The sequence below is a fragment of the Ochlerotatus camptorhynchus genome, unplaced genomic scaffold (genome assembly GCF_037179485.1).
Source record: "Ochlerotatus camptorhynchus isolate MF236.1 unplaced genomic scaffold, CSIRO-AGI_Acam_v1.1 ptg000132l, whole genome shotgun sequence".
Taxonomy (NCBI): domain Eukaryota; kingdom Metazoa; phylum Arthropoda; class Insecta; order Diptera; family Culicidae; genus Ochlerotatus; species Ochlerotatus camptorhynchus.
In genome coordinates, this window is record NW_027040622.1 from 3,335,001 (window position 1) to 3,353,765 (window position 18,765).

The 18,765-nt window shown below is 39.0% G+C and overlaps 1 protein-coding gene across 1 annotated transcript; it reads right to left on the minus strand.

The window, feature by feature from the left end:
• Positions 1-4,490: 4,490 nt before the first annotated feature.
• LOC135700301 (uncharacterized) lies at positions 4,491-17,467 on the minus strand. Its single transcript, XM_065220766.1, has 5 exons — positions 17,398-17,467; positions 17,193-17,345; positions 16,931-17,133; positions 16,751-16,869; positions 4,491-4,917 (listed from the first exon to the last, which is right to left on the minus strand). Exons 1-5 carry the CDS (start codon positions 17,465-17,467, stop codon positions 4,491-4,493), a joined length of 972 nt encoding a protein of 323 aa, XP_065076838.1.
• Between the last annotated feature and the right edge of the window lie 1,298 nt (positions 17,468-18,765).

The following is an 18,765-nucleotide window of genomic DNA, read 5'->3' on the forward strand; positions in this document are numbered from 1 at the left end:
CAATGTATTTTTGAAAAATTTTATTAGGGTATTTTAGTTTCAACGTGTACACATTTACGTATTTTTTTTTTGTGTATTTTCCGAAGTGTGTATTTACAATTCAGCTGATTTATGAAGTTGATCGCCCCTCGCAAATTTCTTCCAGGAAGTATACACTGCATTCTCCGAAGAGGATCACGACCGCGACTACTTTGCATCCATCCCTGAATTTTCAAATGACACATCTGTCAACCAACTATCTCAACAAGAATTCCTCTTCAAAAAAGCAAGAGCTAAATTAAAAACTGAAATTAAAAAATCTAAGAGAAAAAACTTTCAAGATCTCACAGATACTCTCACACTGGATTTAAACTTAAAACAATTATGGCAAACAGTAAAAGTAATAAGTGGAGGGTTTCCTCAAAAAAATAATCTACAACTATTGAATAACAGAGAACTAGCTAACAAATTCATGAATCTAAACTTTCCCACAATAACTAATGATATAGAATACAATGTAAATAATAATTCAAATCAACTTAAACTATCTATAAATGACATTATCAATACTATAAAAACTAAAAAAGACAGTTCTGCTCCAGGTCCTGATAACATTTCATATCATATTTTAAAAAATACAAACATTCATTTTCTTAATGTAATAGTCAACATGTGTAATGAAGTTTTAAATAGCCGTAACATCCCAGTCAGCTGGTTAAGAGTAAAAGTAGTTGCAATTCTTAAGAGGAGGTTCACTTGGATTTTTTCAAAACAAATGATTTTTTTTGCATAAAATGAAAACTACAAGTGTGTAGAATATGTGGCCAAAAGGATTTTACGATCCGAAGCATATTTAGCGAGTTATGGCGCTTTGAGTGAACCTTTGTCATGCGCGCTGAGGGACGCTACAAAAACTTTAAACGCGTTTTCTCGAAACCATATTTTTTATAACAACTTAGAGCATAGGGCTTGAACAAATGATCCGATTTACAATCGGAAAATTGCGCTTTGAAGGATACTATTTTTTGTATGGCTTATACCTAAGATGAAAAAAAAATTGTTAGTTACTATTTTTTAAGCAAGGTCAAAGTGAGAAAAAAAGGGGTAAAAAAAAACACTAAATTTTGAAATGTCCATAATTTGGTCAATTTTTGTCGGATTTTGTTCTAGTTAGGTATAAGCCATAGGGAATATTATCAACTTTAACCACAATAAAAAATTTTCATTTCAGTTCACCACCAGAGGGTGTGCACTCGAAGTTCTGCAGCAAAACCTGACTGACACTCCTCCACGCGAGCCGCCATTTTGAGCCGCCATTTTGTTTTTTACCTTCAAAAAATTTCCAAGTATTCAGGAATAGTGGACAAATATAATTATCGAAACCGGAAGTTCGTATGTCTTTTCATTCTCCTGAAAAAAAATTCCAAAGTTCAACTGTTTTTCAGCCAAATCCAAGTAAACCTCCCCTTAAACCAGGGAAAAATGAAATTTGCCACACATCATATAAACCTATTTGCTTAATACCTACATTCTTAAAAATAATCAATATTAAAATTAAATAAGAAATAGTCCATTTCATACAAACCAATAATACTATACCGAAATACTCCTTTGGTTTTAAAAGCAAACATCCTCAATAAATTGTGTTGATTAATTAGTTTCTAAATTAGAGGGCGCTAAAAACAGGAAACAATGTATCATGGTCACTTTTTTGGACCTATCGAAGGCGTTTGATAACGTCGATATTTCTATATTACTGGGAATTTTAAAAGAAAAGAAATTTCCGGAACATTTAATAGATTGGATATATTTCTATTTAAAAAAAGAATAGCAGTATTAACATTAAATAATGGCACTACAATATTTAGAAAGGATTACATATAAGGGACTACCTCAGGGCTGCCCGATATCACCTATTTTGTTTAATATCTACACAACTAAATTACATGAAACAATAGAAGAAGGAACACTCATTCAATTCGCAGATGATTTTGCTGTTGTCATTGAAGGTATAGATGCAATAGATACTAATAACAAAATGAACAGAACGCTCAACACAATTTGTTCAAATTTAGAAGATTTAGGAATGCAATTCAACCCAGATAAGTCGGCAACATTAGTTTTCATGAACAACAATATTCCAGATGATATAGTTATCAAAATCAACAACAAAACAGTAGAAATAAAACATGCACATAAATATTTAGGAATTTGGATTGATTACAAATTAAACTTTAAGGTACACATTACAGAAACGGTTAATAAAGCTAAGAAAAAAATAATACTTTAAAAATGTTAAGCAGGAAAAAAGGCGGGTGTCACCCGAAAGTCCTTCAAAAAGTAAATAACTCCATAGTTAGATCTCAATTAGATTATGGATTATCGGTATACTCAAAAGCAAGTAAGACAGATTTATCTAGGATCGAAAGAGTGCAAAATGCTTCAATTCGAACTTCTTGTCGTTATTTACAATCTACACCAAATCACATACTTTATGCAGAATTGGGAGAACTTCCATTAAAATACAGATCTCAATATCTTACTTATAAATTATTACTAAAAACACTTTACTATGAAACAAGTCCAATCACTTAAAAGATTTAATTAATTCAGATGAACTACCTAAACACCATAGCTTTCTAGAAAAGATTGCATCAGTTAACAACTTCCATATACTACAATGTAATACCCAACAGATACAAATACATCAATCAATAAATACTAATGTTATTGAAATAGTACCTATAATAGCATCTTTACATAAGAAAAATACACCATTGAGTTACAGAAGTTAACCATTCAAAAATTAATCCAAGAAGATTACAATTCATATATTAAAATTTTTACTGATGGCTCAAAAACAAATGTCGGTGTGGGCTATGGAATTTATGATCATGAAAATAAAATATCCTTCAGTAATAAACTAAAGTCTAATTTTACAATAATGAATGCAGAACTAGTAGGTATTATTGAAGGACTAGAATATGCTATCACTATTGAACAATTTAAAGTAGATATTCTAACTGACTCACAAAGCGGCTGTATAGCCCTAATAAATAATAGTTTTGAAAATTACCTAGTACAGAAATTGTATACTCTCGTTCACTACAATAACTTTCAAAAGGTGGTTATCCAATGGATTCCGGGTCATACAAATATAACAGGAAATGACAGAGCTGATAAAGCAGCGAAACTAGGAATTACCAAAGCTAGAATTGAAGACTATCCTCTAAGTATAGGGGACTCACTAATCAGTTTTAAAAATGAATTACTGTCAGAATGGAACGAGGAATACAAAGAACTATCAAATTAAAAGGGAAAAGAACATTATCAAATAATGGATAACATAACAATAAAACCATGGTACCATAAAATGGAAATGACTACGCCACAAACAATTACAATGGGAAGAATAAGAACATTTCACACAGCAACTAAAGACAGGCTATATAAGTGGAATTTAATAAAAACTGAGAATTGTGAAATCTGTGGAGTCCAGGAAAATTTGCTGCATATCGTTTATGAATGTCCAAATCGAAACTTGATCAGAAATAACTATCCTGTATTAGCAGACAAATCCAAATTCATCAGCATCATAAAAAATAAAAATATCGATGAATACCTTCAAATAGCCGATTTTATAAAAAAGGTTGGAACCAATGTTTGAGTAAACCGATCGCGAATTTTTAATTGTTTAGACTTTTATCATTTTCTTAAATTTAAATCTTTTATTTTGCACTCCTTTCCAAGACATACTGTTCATTTTTGCTTGAAAATTTCTGGCAGAAGTTAACCAAAACATAACATAAATACCGTATACGTCAATTGACAACCAACTATCACTTGATACGCCGCCTGGCTAATATGGACCAACAGGTCTGTGTCATAAAAAGGGAGAAAAGAAAAGAAATCCTCAAAGCATTGTAAAACTTGAACGCATTTAAAGGAGCAGGACCTGATGGGATAGCACCTGTATTCCTGAAGGAGTGAAAGGAGGAGTGAATTTCAAAGGGAGTCCTGAAATGCATTCTCTGAAAATTCTGAGAATTGTTCTTTTTGTTCTTCTCAGTAAGAATTTCTAGGTAATTCCTAGGGAGATTTGCAGAAAAGCGTTCAAAGCTTATTCTGATGAAAATTTCAGAAAATTTACGAAATTTCTAGAGTAGTTCCAGGGAAACTTCGGAAGAATCCCTTCCACTTTAGATGTCCCCAAAAATTGGCTGTTTCCCTTGAAGAATATTGCTACCATCATACAACAGTTCTCTCTTCGAAATGTAGGTGGTGAAAGCTCGCAAAAGTTTCACTGCTAGAGGCCAATAGGATTGCAAATAACAAAACAAACAGACGGACAGTTTAACCAATTATTCTATATTTCATACCATGAATGTGTGAAAAGTGAGTTTATATTACAATATGAAAATGGGCTATGTATTACCCATGCGGATGAATTATTTCACTACCGGCACAACCTAGCTCCGGTAAAAGTCCGGTACTATTACACACGCTATGGTTTACAGAACCTGTTCCGCTTTGCGTCTACCTCTCCTCTCATTACGATGTTTCGCCTTCGGAGCCGGTCGTTCACGATACGCCCTCGGCCGATCAACTCGCCTTTCTGCCGCCATCCGTCCCATCCTGTTGCGGTACTCTTCAAATCGCTGACGAACCAGCTCGTTCCGGTTCTCTTGTTCTCCTCGTCTCCGTTCGCCCATGGTTACGAAAAGGTCCAGAAACTTTCGGAAAAAATTCGTACTACTAAACTTGGGAAAGAACGACCCCACCAAATTCTCCCGGGGACGCTGCCGTAGGGTCTGCTGGAGTACAATCTTGTCGCCGTTGGGTCCATCCATTTCCACCTCGTGCCAAACCTCGTTGTTTACACAGTTAGCCAAGTTGCAGCGGTATTCGCAGACTTGTCGTTCTGAAGTTTTCAGTTTGCTGTGAGAAATTATGCGGAATTTAATTGGAACTCAATCCTACCTGCAAGGGCGTATGAAATCGAAAGCAAAAGAAGGAATACTTCCGCATAGGGGTGAACCATGACGACAGTCCGTCAACAACCGTCCTTCCGGAAAGTCTTACAAAAACTGATCTACGGAAGGCATCTCTGACACACACAGAAAGTTGGCCTTAACCCGCATGACCCAGAAGAACAAAGCGGTTGTTTGTTTGGCTAGAATTAATCAGCGAAGAATCTGGCGTGTCTACAGGTAGCGGTAGTCAACAATAACGAACGTGGTTTTAGTAAAAATAAACATCGAACTACGTGTGGCGCGATTAAATACAGACTCGACTATTGGATGGTACAGCACCAAGTTGGCGAAGTGAGGTTTATTGTTCGATACAGGAATTGGAAAGATACTTAGGAGAAAAACCGATGAAATCGCCCGGGAAAAATAGAGGAAACATCCGTGGGAAGTTAGAAATAGGGTTGCTGTAGTTGGTGTAGCTAGAAAATGTATCTGGAGGGGGCTGGCTGTTTCAAGGTTAAGTGCACACAGAATAAATTTAATACATTTAGGACGTAGGAAAATGTTCAAGATGCACAATTTTTTGACGTAGGCCTACGTCAGTGATTTCTATATGGAGGTACACTTTGTGAAAACTGAAAATAGAAATGTAGCGAAATTACGAAAGATTTCGAACGTTAATAACTCAGCTGCTCCTGAACCAATTTTAATAATTTTATCACCAATCGATCAGAAATATTTCTACGCAATGCTGTTGATTTTTAACAAGAAATTATTTAAAAAAATGGGAAATGTCAAGAATTGTTAAAAAGCGTCGAAATAACTAACAAATCCACTAATTATGTACATGCATATACTGCAGATACACAATCCTTAACATTATTAATGTTAAAATATAAATAGTTTTGTGATCCCAAACCCATGTTTTCAAGATTTTGTAACTAATAAAAAAGGGTATTCGAAAAGAAAGAAATTTATACATATTAGGTATATGCAGAAATTGAAATTTCTGCCCAGAATTTGGCTGCTGGAGTGCAAATTTGTGACACTATAGCTAAAACACCAAGGCACGGGTCTTTCCTATAGAGAATGTACCTGATTCCATTGGCTGGATAACTTTTGAATACTTCCTGATCAACCTACAACCTACCAAATATCCAATGAACTTTACTAATATATTGGACTATATGAAGATCTTTCGAATATTTCCTGATCTCTAGGAAGGATGTTTGAAAGAATATCCTGTAACTTATGCAACGTTTCCTGAACATCTACAAAACTTAGGTTTTACAAAGTTTCCTCAACTTCTACGAAGTTCCCTGAATTTATTCCAAATTCCGTATGTGTTTTTTTTTTCATTTCTTTAAATTCTACAAAAATCTCTGAACATCTTTGCACTTCTGGAAAGACACCTAATACATCTACAAATATTCTTGAACACCTAGAAAGCTCCTTAAATTTAGCGAAGTTCCCAAAACCTCCAAGAAGTTCATTGAGCTTTTTTGGAGTAAGACTTCTGAAAAAACTGCAACGAAGTTCCCTAAACTGAGGCGAAGATCCCTGAAGTTCTTAGAAGTTTATTGAACTATTTTTAGATCTTTAAAAAATTCCCTGAACTTTTGCAGTTCCTTCCTTGCAGTTCCTCAAAATGCTACGAAATTCGAAAATCTTCTACAAAGTTTGCTGTTGAATTTCCACTACTATTCCAAGTCCATGGGCTAAACAACCTGAAATTATGTAGAGGTTCCCGATAAATAATGAGCTTCCCTAAAATAAAATAATGCTCCTTTAACTTCTACGAAGCTCCTCAAATTTAAATGAATTTTCTACTTCTGCGCGGTTTTCAGAACTTTTCGAAATTCCTTTTTTCTACGAATTTTTCTGAAGGTCTATGAATTTCCCAGAATATCTACCAAGTTTACTTAATTTCTACGATCTTCCCTGAACTTCTATTTGAAGTTTTACGAAGTTTCCACAAGTTAAAGAAAAATTCCTGGGCCCATGGCCAATTTGTAGAGCCTGAAGACGTCTTATTGCCATCGATTTGATATAATATAATTTCTCAAAATTGTTTCTTCTAGTCCAGAACATAACAAAAGTAATCAACATAAAGGACTTTAAAAAATCTTTGTGGGGGTCCAATTTTATTAATCACTCATTGTAGTTCAGTTCAGCGCTGGAAAATTTTGACATTTTTTTATAACCGTCATCCGATGTGAACTATTCCAGCGTGTGTCCAAGTGTCTTTATCATTCCTTTATATAACGTCGGTCTTTTTTCCGCAATATAGTACCAATTGGTGTTGACGGCGACTCTGTAGCTTTTTACTCCTATGAGAAAATCCATAAGCATCCATTGCAGGGCTGCCAAAATCAAATCTGTATTTTTGCCTATAAAAATCTTTTCATCTGTATTTCTTCTTCGAAAAATCTGTATTAATATCTGTATAGTTTTAATATTGCGTATTTCGCTCCAAAATGAACAAAAAAGTGTTGGAAGCGCGATGCGCTTATGCATCAAATAGTGTTAGTACGGTTTACGCCGAATACATTAATAGCGGTAAGCTTCAATTCGGATTTACTTTTAATACCGTCAAATCAACCTAATATTCGATATCGGGATTTAAACCGAGAATAAGATCAGTTGGTGCTTACCGTTGCTTCAAGTCTTTTAAATATGTCGAACCTTCTACTACTTGCAGACTGCATCAGTGATGTTGAGTACTTGGCACTGATGAAGTCTGCAAGTAGTTGACAAAATACGCGTAACTGTCAAAAAATAAGCAATTATGACCAACACATTCAAACCCATTAAATTACTAGTAATCCAAAAAACAATGTACATGCAATTTGTGACGTAGGTAATTGCATTTACGTACAGTGCTTTCATGCAGTTGTGTGTGCCCGATTACTTCACCCCGGTAATCCAGTTCATTGAGTTCTAACTCTCGAGGCAAGGTTATTAATCATACGGTAACATGAAAGTAAAACCTTAAAATTAAGCTGAATTAAAGACAGACCTCAAAATATCTGTTTATACATTTATCCATTCAAAAAATCTGTATATCTGTCAAGGAATCAAAAATATCTCCAAATGACAAAATAACAAGCGATCAACGAACCGAATAATAACGCTATGTCAGAAGTTGAAAACAATAATGATATAATCTTCACCGTTCTTTTTCATGACAAGCAGCTCGTGCGACCCGACTCATTCGGGGCGGTAGAAGGAAACGAGCAAATTGTTGGCAAGCTGCTTCACGAAGTAAAGCCGAAGATGATACACGTGTGTTAATGGGAATTTTTTTGTTATGTCTTTTCCCGATTCATATCAAGCTATGTCCTCATCCGTGTATATTGCAACAAAGCAGGCAAGCAATATATCATTATCCTTCTACCACTCGGATCGAGCTTTGTTACAGAGCGAGTTTGTCATGGTAGTCGTAGCAACCGTTTTGTCTGTATCGTTGGTTGCTTTATGTGTTTGGAATCGCTGATATCTGTATATACAGATTCTTGGTTCAAAAACTGCTAAAAAATCTGTATGAATACAGATGATTCTGTATTTTTGGCATCCACCACCTGGTGGATATTTTCATCCACCACCTGGTGCGGCAGAAATCGAGTTAAAACTAAATCAACTCTCCGAGGTCGAAAGTTTCTGCACATTGGACAGCAATGTTGAACGGAGTGCAAAAATGCAAGATTTGCTAAGGGAAGTCGAGACCCTTCTCACGGAGTGGAAGAACGAGAGTGACTAGAATGAATAAAACATGACAGCGCTGGTTGGTTCTTTGTTATCGAAAGAGAAAATAAAATGTGGAATAAATCTGTAGTTTACGATAGAAAAAAACAAAACAAATCAAAGCGTTTTATTGTTGTTGCAGGTTTCCTCAGTCGGCAGAGCTGAGCTACCGTAGGACACACAAAACAGAACACTAATGGGCAAGTGCACCAACAAAACAAAATGGGGCCGAATGTTAGTTTAGCATTGTTTTATTTGCACCCAATCTCCCACTTTCCTTCTCCTAATTCACGCTTCCTGCCACCTTCCTCTACCTATCCTCTTCCTTTTTCTCTACTAATTTCCTAGCTTATCGATATTACCCACATACATATCTTCTTCTTCATGGTGCGGGGCACCATCTTCGTTGCCGTACACATGACACACAGCACCGCGCCGTTCTCTTGCCTTGATCTATTCTCGACGACTCCGATGATGGCCTATCGCCGAAACAGCTCCGAAGTGGGTCTCGCACGACACGCCAACGTCGCGGGACTAAGACCCAGTGGCACAATCCACAAATCAGCTCCAATTGGGTCTCGCACGACACGCCACTGTCGCGGGACTAACACCCTGTAGATGCTTTTCCCACGCGATCCGTAAAACACAGCTCCAAAGTGGGTCTCGCACGACACGCCACCGTCGCGGGACTAAGACCCTGAAAGCACTCGCCTGGTATTGGTGCTTTGTTCAAGCCAAGGTAGAAAAAAGAACCATAGAAAAGTGGGCTAGTTTACTTGTCTGAAGGCAATTTCCTCGAGTTATTTCTTACCTCCGTGGAGGGCCTCTTTCGCTCTGAATCCGGTCTGGTCCTCGCTTCTCTGCGTCAGCAATTGGCTCTATTCCACAGGAAAACACGTTAGTTGAAAGGCGAACGACTGAATGGTTTTCGTTCCTCACCGTACAAAATGTCACTGGGCAAACGTGCAATGTCGACGGATCAAACGCGGATTAGCAATCGCACTCCCGTCGTAGAGAATCGAGAAACCGCACTTCTCCACCGAACAATTTAACGCCACGCACTTCTTTCAACCAGCCAATCTGGTTTTTCGTTAACTGCGCTCGGTGCGAGCGACTCACTCACCGACGAACAATTACCTTTTGCAGTTGATGTGCGTGAGGGATTTCATCACCAAGCAAATTCCTAGTATGTGTGACGTTTTCCAGCGGGTGTGTGTCATGACAGCCCTGTTCTTCTCTCACTTGTGTTTACGCGTGAAATATTTCGATTACAGTTGCTTCAACTTAATCCGAACTCGAAATGATTAGCTTCCAACAAACGTATACGTAACATTGTTTTGAGGAATTTTCCACGTTACGTTGCGATCTTGCTCAATGATACGCTACACAATAAATTATACGTAATATGCTTGGTAAGCTTTATTTATGGAAAACATGTTACCGCCATATTGGATTCCAAAATAGCGTCTGGAATGTATATCTGGCCTCTACACGTCGTTCCTTTTCTGAAATTCCCACATTGTAGGATATTTGACAGTTTTTCTTAAAACCGATGGCCGCCATCTTGGTTTTTAAATGGCGTCTGGAATCGGTTTCCGGCCTCTACACGTCATCCCTTTTCCGGTTCCTGTTCTCACATTGCATTGTACAGCAACATCTTATATGGACAAGCTTTGGAGACATAACATATTAAAGAAGTTCATGTGCACACTAGCGTCGCGTAGTGTGAGAGTTCTGAAATAATATGACCATCCTCCGAAAGGACTAAGTCACCTGAACAACTTTGCTGAAGACAGTAACCTTCTATATGGGCAGGTTTTCGAGATACAGCTTATACAGGAAATTCACTTGAACGCTACTGCCGCGTAGTGAGCGTGTTCTAAACTAATTTGACCATCATCCGAAAGGGCTTCATCACCTGCACAACTTTGCTTAAAACAGCAACTTTCTGTATGGCCAGGCTCTCGAGATACAGTTTATACAGGAATTGCACATGCACACTAGCGCTGCGTAGTGAGAGAGTTCTGAACTAATATGACCATTATCCGAAAGAACTTGATCACCTGCACAACTTTGCTCAACACAGTAACTTTCTATATGGCCAGGATCACGAAATATTCTATGTTGGAAATATGATCCATATATTATAGCGCCCGTGATAAGTAACATAAACGGCGCCGGTGGTGTAGTAGTAAGCGTGATTACCTCTCACCCCAGCAGGCCTGGATTCAATCCCAGTCGGCGCCGCCGGGATGTTCTGAGGCATAACATCTCTGATCACGCCTTCCTTCGGATGGGAAGTAAAGCCGTTGGTCCCCGGTTCATGAGTTGATAGGTCGATAGATAGGGTCCAGGTGTGGGTGCTGCCTTCCTGGCGTCGGTAGCATTGGTGCTCAGCACGGAAAACAAGATCGACGGAAAACAAATCAAAGGAAAAAAAAAGATTCTCTTCGTTGACTTTCTTTTTATATCCTGGAGACTGGGAGCCCAGTAAAAGCACTAAGGATTGATGTCCCCCGTCAGCAAAACGACGCAGTGGTAATTCAGAGCTCGATTCGCAGGGCCATCCAACAGCAGTTCGTCAAGCGATGGGACGGGATTGCTTCGACGAGAATCGATTTTGAGTATTTGGTCAGGCAGATCGGGGTTTTCTACCACATCAACCAGATAGGGTAGAGAACTACTTCGGCATAAGCACCCATTTTGGGCCTATCAAGCAGAAAACATCAAATAAATCCATGATTTCGACGTTAACAGGTAAATTAAAGGGCGAACACGAAATTATTGCGACACATTCAACAGGGCATAACTTTTTTACCATTGGGTAAAAATCAACCAAATTTTGCACACTTTCTCATTGATGTGTATTGTGTACATGCTGTCAAACTCGAAGTCGTGTTTTTCGATTCATCGAAAATGGAGGTGAACCAACGCGAGTTTGAGAGAACAAATTCTTTCCAAACACCTGGAATTTCCTGACCTGTCGCACCGGCAGTTGGGAAAAATGTTGAACATTCACCATTCAACCGTCTCCAGAGTGTTGAAGCGGTTCCAGGAGCGGTTGACGTTGGACCACGGCAAAGGAGCTGGAAGAAAACCGGGACCGGAGAACAAAAAGACGGAGGGAAAGGTGAAGCGGATGATTAAAGCAAATCCCAACGTCTCAAGCCGTGATTTGGCTAAAAAGATCGGCATGTCGCAGAGCTACGTCCAGAATGCAAAGAAGAGAGCTGGACTACATACATACAAGGTACAGAACTTCCCAAACCGCGATGAGCGGCAACAATCGACGGCTAAAACTCGGGCACGGAAGCTCAACGAGAAGATGCTGACAAAATATGGCTGCTGTGTGATGGACGACGAAACGTATATAAAAGCCGATTTTAAGCAAATTCCGGGGTAGGAGTTTTTCACCGGCAAGAGCAAGTTCGATGTGGACGACAAATTTAAGAAGAAGAAAATGTCGAAGTTCACCTCCAAATATCTCATTTGGCAGGCCATCTGCTCTTGCGGACTGAGGAGTGAGCCTTTCGTGACAAAGGGCACAGTAAATGGCGAGATCTACAAATCTGAGTGCCTCGAGAAGCGCCTTTTGCCGTTCTTGCAGCAGAACGATGAAGCTCCGCTATTTTGGACAGATTTGGCATCATGCCACTATTCTAAAAGTGTCCTGGAGTGGTATGAGGCCAACCCAACAAACAATTCAAAGTCACAAATAAGCATGTATATTGAATAAATGCTGTATAACAGTGTACAATGCTGAATAAAAACAGTTGTCGAATTATGTGCTGTAAAAGTGTTAAATGTCTTCCCAATTCAACGCCAGAAGTTCGATCTAATAACAAACTGAATAAGTGTAATTTGTACATACATTGACACTTTAATTCGACTGTTTTCAATTGATTTAATAACATGCTTTATTAGACGTCTAATAAATGTTCTCCAGCTCCTTTATTAGATTTCATTGCATTACTTTACAATATTACTGAATAAAGGTGAATACAGTATGCATAATAGCTCTTATACAACTATGCGTCCATGTTGTAATCACATGATTTGTAAATGCTTTATAAACGACGTATTAGATTCATTATTCGACAGCACTGATTCAGTCTTACAACAAGGCGAAATCAGTAGAGTAGTGGTTACCGTTTCCGCTTTCCAATTAGAAGGTCGTGAGTTCAATCCCAAGCTCAACCTTTTTTTTTTGTTGGTGTAGAACATAATTTATTTAAATAGTAATATCGATCACATGACTCACGATAATGAATGCATATATCTAGTTCAAAAAATAACCGAGCATTCCTTCCTTGGGATTGGAGTGGTGAAGAGGTAACATTGGTCTCATGTTAAACAACGATGAATGAATTAATCATTCCCACAGAGCCTTGAAGGAGCTAGAGTTGCGATCGGTAGTGCTGATAGGTATTTACTTTCATGCAAGCTTTTATTGATTATTGAATTGCCCATATGATGAATTCTAGGATAGCTCAGATGACAAGGCAAGCGGCTGGTGATCGGAAGGTACATGGTTCGAATCCCATACAACGACATGTATAAGTATTTAATAAATTTTCTAATTCTGTGTGGTGCGAGCCACGTCAGAAATAAAGGATAAACCACACTTAAGAAACACACCTTCCCTGTCCCCGTCCCTCTTATTTTCGGATTAATTTTCCCACAGTTGAATAATCGTTCAATAAATGTATAATAATGTCTAATTAAACGTTACTTCAATGAGAATCAAGCGTTATACAGAGCATCACTGTTTTAAGGAAGCAGTGATGTTTAATGAACGCTGAGTAATCAAAAAAATTATCGTATGAACTCTGTTATAACTCATATAAGTCGAATAAAAGCTTCTCGACATACCTTAATACAACACCTACTTGTTCAATGTTGTGGTTGAATAAATTCTCCAGATTTGTGTGAACAAAGCCTGAACAGAAGTTATTATTAAAAATAGAAAAAGTACTATTAAGCATGCAGTTGAATAAAATGGCCAAGAAGTCGTTTCTTCAATAGACGATTGTTTGTTGGGAATTCTGTCCATTTTGTTCCAAAGGACATGAATCCGCCAAACTGTCTGGAGCTGCGCCCGGTGGAGCAGTACTGGGCAATAATGAAGCGGGAACTTCGGAAGAGCAAGAAGACAGTCAAAGACGAGAAGGACATGTTAAGAAAATGGAAAAAAAAACTGAGAAACTGGTACCGGATGACACTGTAAAGACTTTGATGGAGGGCATCAAGCGAAAATGCGTTCAATTTTACACTCAAGGCTCCATCGATTAACTTTTCTTTTGATTTTTGAAGTAAATATATGTATAAAACTACCCTAAAATTTTGGTTTGATTCTAAACATTATAAGAAAATTGGCGTTTTTTTGGTGTCGCAATAATTTCGTGTTCGCCCTTTATGCGTTTGGTACGATACTTTAGTTCAAATGCTATCGAACGAAGTCAATAAGAACGCGTGATATGAATGTTGGCACCCATTATTCTCAAATACAAATGAAGCGCTCTGATCGAATCAATCTTGATCTTCATCCGATAGGCCGAGGTAATTTCATTGGCGTTTCAATGGTGTTTCAATGCGTTAGGGCGAGTTTAGAATCCGTAGGCCACGTTCGACGTCAAGAAGCAATGTTAGAGTTTTAACAATATCTCAACAATTTGTTTCTTTTTATCAAATCTTGCGGTACGTACGGAAAGGTAAATAGATTTGGAAGCCATCTGTATTAATAACATTCCGTTTGGTGCTAAACTACGCTAGATTAAGAAATACTAAGTGCGGGTTGTGCTTAATAGGCCGAAAATGGGGTAGTTAACCCTAAGCATTCGACCGTCGTAAGTGTAAGGTTGCAACTGAAATTGTTCATGATTGGCAGCTGTCTTACCCTTTGATTTTCGTCATAATCACGAAGATATTTGAGGAAAATCGAAGAAAATTTTAGACTTGCGTTTCAATGAATTTAAGTAAACGGAACTCAAATTTTGAGACGTATTCGAAGACCGTGTAAAGTTATTCAGGTTGAAATCTCAGCAGAATGCTCGAAAATTAGGATTTCGAAACATTCAAAAAAATATTATCAACATTTTGGTAGGGTAAACGCACCAGTATTGGCCATGTTCATATTTTGGCCACATTTTGGCGATATTTCACGTTGTTTACAATTTTGAGATTTTCAGTTGCATTCAGTTTGTTAGTACAAATCATATTCATCGTTTCCACCATCGTACAAATAAGGTTCCCGTTTCACCTATGCATACAATACCTTGGTTTTCTTTGCATGAACGTAACCTATAGCTCATATCGTAGTAGGCTGTGTATAAAAGAAAATGATTCACTTAGTTTGACAGTTGCACCATGACGAAGTGACAGCGTATTCGTGATTTGTCCCACGCGCAAATGTCGCAAAAAGACATTTCAATCGCCGTGGGAGTGTCCCGGTGGACTGTCAAAAGGGTTTTAGACCTAGAAAAGGTCGTCCGATGTCAGCTCGGGTTCCGAGGGTTATCGCTGCTATCAAAAGGAAGATTCGGGTGAATCCAGTGCGTTCAATAAGGAAAATGGCAAAGGAACACGGGATCAGTGACTTTACGGCACGGAAGATCGTGAAGGAAGATTGAGGGGCGAAGTCGAGGGCACGGAAAAAAATCACATGATTACCAACCGCATCCGGGAGCTACGAGTCGAACGATGGAAGAAAATCTTGAACTTCCTTAAGCGAAAAAATCCGGTAATCGTGTTCACCGACGAGAGCATATTTACCGTCGATCCCGTATCAAATTCCGACCGGTATATTAGTTCTCTTCGGTAAAAGACGTGGCCGACGAGCACAAGAACGTGTATCTGACCAAGCATCCTGCTAGCGATATGGTGTTTGGATTGGTGGCTTCCGATGGCAAAAAAAATGGACCCTGTGTTCATTCCAGAAGGCGACAAGGTCAATACGGAGGTCTACATGGGGATTTTAAGTATGATCATCCGTGGATCAAAGAACAGTACGGTCCGAAGCCAAATGTTGTATTTCAACAAGATGGGGCTCCGTTCCACACCTCGAACCGCACTCAGAAGTGGTTGCAGGAACGTCTTCCGTTCTGGGCGAAGGATATGTGGCCGCCATCCAGCCCCGATCTTAATCCGCTGGATTACTCAATATGACGCGTCATGAAGGCCAAGGTACGCTCTAAATGCCACCCTAATACAGCAAGCCTCAGACAAACATTGACCCGTACCTGGAGAGGAATAGATCCAGACTACATTATTAGAACCTGCCGTGTATTCCGGAAGCGTGTGGAGGCCGTAATTGAATTACAGCAAGTGGAAACTCGATCGATGATTAACATAGGTTAAGACTCTAAGAAACATCCCCCTTTGAATAAATAAAAAAAACTCGGCAACGTAATTTTTGAGAATTTTTTTAATTTTGACATTGCTCAAAGGTGCAAACATTACCGCGCATACGGTAATGTACGAATATTGTAATTTAATCGGTTTTCTGAGGTGTGGCCAAAATAGGAATGCACTTCCCCTACTGGGGGATGATTTTTAAATCTTAGCTCTTATGTTTAGATAATGTATTTTAATGAGAGGTTGAGCATAAACCGAGGGGGGCGACTCTATCTACGATGCAGGAAAAATTGTGTTTTGCTGTGGTTAGCTGCATGCACACTGAGTAGATAGAAAGAAGATTGATGGCGATTCTGAAGATTTCCTGCAAAAAGATGATGTGCGATGCAAGTAGATGGGATAAATGATTGAAGATTTTTCGAAGATTGATTCGCTAGTGTGAGATTTGTTGAGCATCTAGAATTGAGATTTAGATGTGTCGCCCCCCTCGGCATAAACTGCGGGTGGATTCATACAAAATTAAAAAAAACGTTGAGGAACGAATCCTGAAGATTTAAAACAACAAATCCTTGAATTTTTAGGACGTTTCTCAACTCATTAACCTATTGTTTTCGTTTAAAGGTACAATGCAATTTATTCACCTCAATAAATACCGTAACACTAAATGTCATTTCATCTCATCCGCTTCCACCGACGCTTCTTACTATTGACCCTTCTTCTCGCCTCGCTTTCGTTGTTGACGGGTGTGGTGGGACTTGAGCCGAATGTTCGTCGGTAAACCGATCTGGGCGAACTGTGCCGGCAGCCTGATGAACTCCATCACCTGTCAAATGAGCATCGGTAGCCGATTTATCCGACGATGGACTAAAGTTTGAGAACAGTACCTTCCTGAATGTGGCAATATCGTCTGCGTCCATCACTTTGTGGTGCTTTCCGGGTGCTGCACTACGGGAGAAGCGTGTGGCACTGCTGGTGCCAGTACTGCCCCTATTGCCACTACTACTACCGCTCGGCATTTGGATTAGAACGTCGTAGACCAATCCCAGTTTATCGCTGTTTTCCATGATTTTGTTGATGCATTGGACATCTGCACAAAAGTAACAATCACAACCTGAATATTCACTCTTCCACTCAAATCATACTTACGATCGCTAGCATACTGTTGGCATTCGCAGATGCATTCCTCCCCGCAGTAGAACCCATTGCAGGACGGACAGAACCCGCACAACTCACTGCAGGATTGCTGCTGAGCTTTGAAATGGGCACTGCCTTGATCGACTATGGCTGCCGATTCGGTTTCTGAAAAATTCAAATTCATAAAACTAAGTCATTTCAATTTTTTTAGCAGCGCCCTTACCTTGCACTAGAAGATTCGCACCCAGCAGAACCACCCCTCCCAGAAGTAAAAAACTATGCTGCATCTTGCCTGTCACGAATTGACTGTCGAATGGAGAATGAGCGCAGCTGTGATGGGTACTGAAATCAGCACCCTGACACCTGCTGTAGTATCAAAAGTTCCGTTGGTTGTTTTATTTTTCGGAGCAAGGTTACCAGTGTTTGAATTTTGTCACGTGGTTGTCGTCGTCGTCGTCGTAGCTTGTAGGATAAAAACAACTTCACTGCTACCTTGAGGCCTCGGTCAAAAGCAGTCCGAAGCTTGCAGTTCTGGTTTCAAGAACTGCAAACAACATGAGGTTACCCATATGTACACATGCCGGTTTGTAGAAAAGTTTGTCAACTGTTGTGTTTGTTGAACCTGGTTGGGGTTCTTGGTAACTATTACAGCCACAGCCAGCATGCAAACCGTGGGATCCTAGGTTGGGGCCTCCCTTAGCTCAGTCGGCAAAGGCGCAGCTACAAAGCAAACCCATGCTGGAGGTGAATGGGTTCGATTCCCGATCCGGTCTAGGAATGTTTTGCGTTGGAAAATATCTCGACTCCCCTGGGCAAGAGTATGATTGTATTTGCCTCACAATTATACTAATGAAAAATTGTATAGGCATCGAAAGCTCTCAATTGATAACTGTCGAAGTGCATCTAGAACACTAAGTTGAGGGCACCCAATAAACTAATATACGATAAACAAAAGGCTTGAAATACAAAGAAGAAGATGAAGAAATAGGTTCAAAATGGTGTGGGAATGGGAAATACAAAGAGTTTCTTCATAGGGTAGAGAACTACTTCGGCCTAATCGCCCATTTTGGGCCTATCGAGCAGAAAACATCAAATAAATCCATGATTTCAGAGTAAACAAGTCAATTATGCGTTTGGTACGATACTTTAGTTAATAAGCTACCGAACGAAGTCAATGAGAACGCGTGATATGAAGGTTTGTACCCATTATTCTCAAAAACAGAAGAAGCGCTCCGATCGAATCAATTTTTATCTTCATCCGATAGGCCGAAGTGAATTCATTGACGTTTCAATGGCGTTTCAATGCGTTAGGCCGAGTTTAGAATCCGTAGGCCGAGTTTGGCGTCAAGAAGCAGTGTTAGACTTTTGAAAATATCTCAACGATTGGTTTCTCTTTATCAAATCTTATGGTACGTACGGAAAGGTAAATAAATTTGGAAGCCATCAGTAATAATAACATTCCGTTTGGTGCTAAACTGCGTTAGATTAAGGAAGACTAAGTGCAGATTGTGCTCAATAGGCCGGAAATGGGGTAGCTAACCCTACTTTGTATCAAAGATATGTGAAATATGTTTAATGAATCATT

What these genes read in the sequence shown, in the direction of transcription:
- LOC135700301 (XM_065220766.1), bottom strand. Translation starts at nt 17,467, where the DNA reads ATGCAGCATAGTTTTTTACTTCTGGGAGGGGTGGTTCTGCTGGGTGCG. An exon ending in TCTTCTAGTGCAAGGTAAGG is followed by an intron (nt 17,346 to 17,397) that starts GCGCTGCTAAAA and finishes TGAATTTTTCAG; the next exon opens with AAACCGAATCGGCAGCCATA. An exon ending in ATATTGCCACATTCAGGAAG is followed by an intron (nt 16,870 to 16,930) that starts GTACTGTTCTCA and finishes CTCATTTGACAG; the next exon opens with GTGATGGAGTTCATCAGGCT.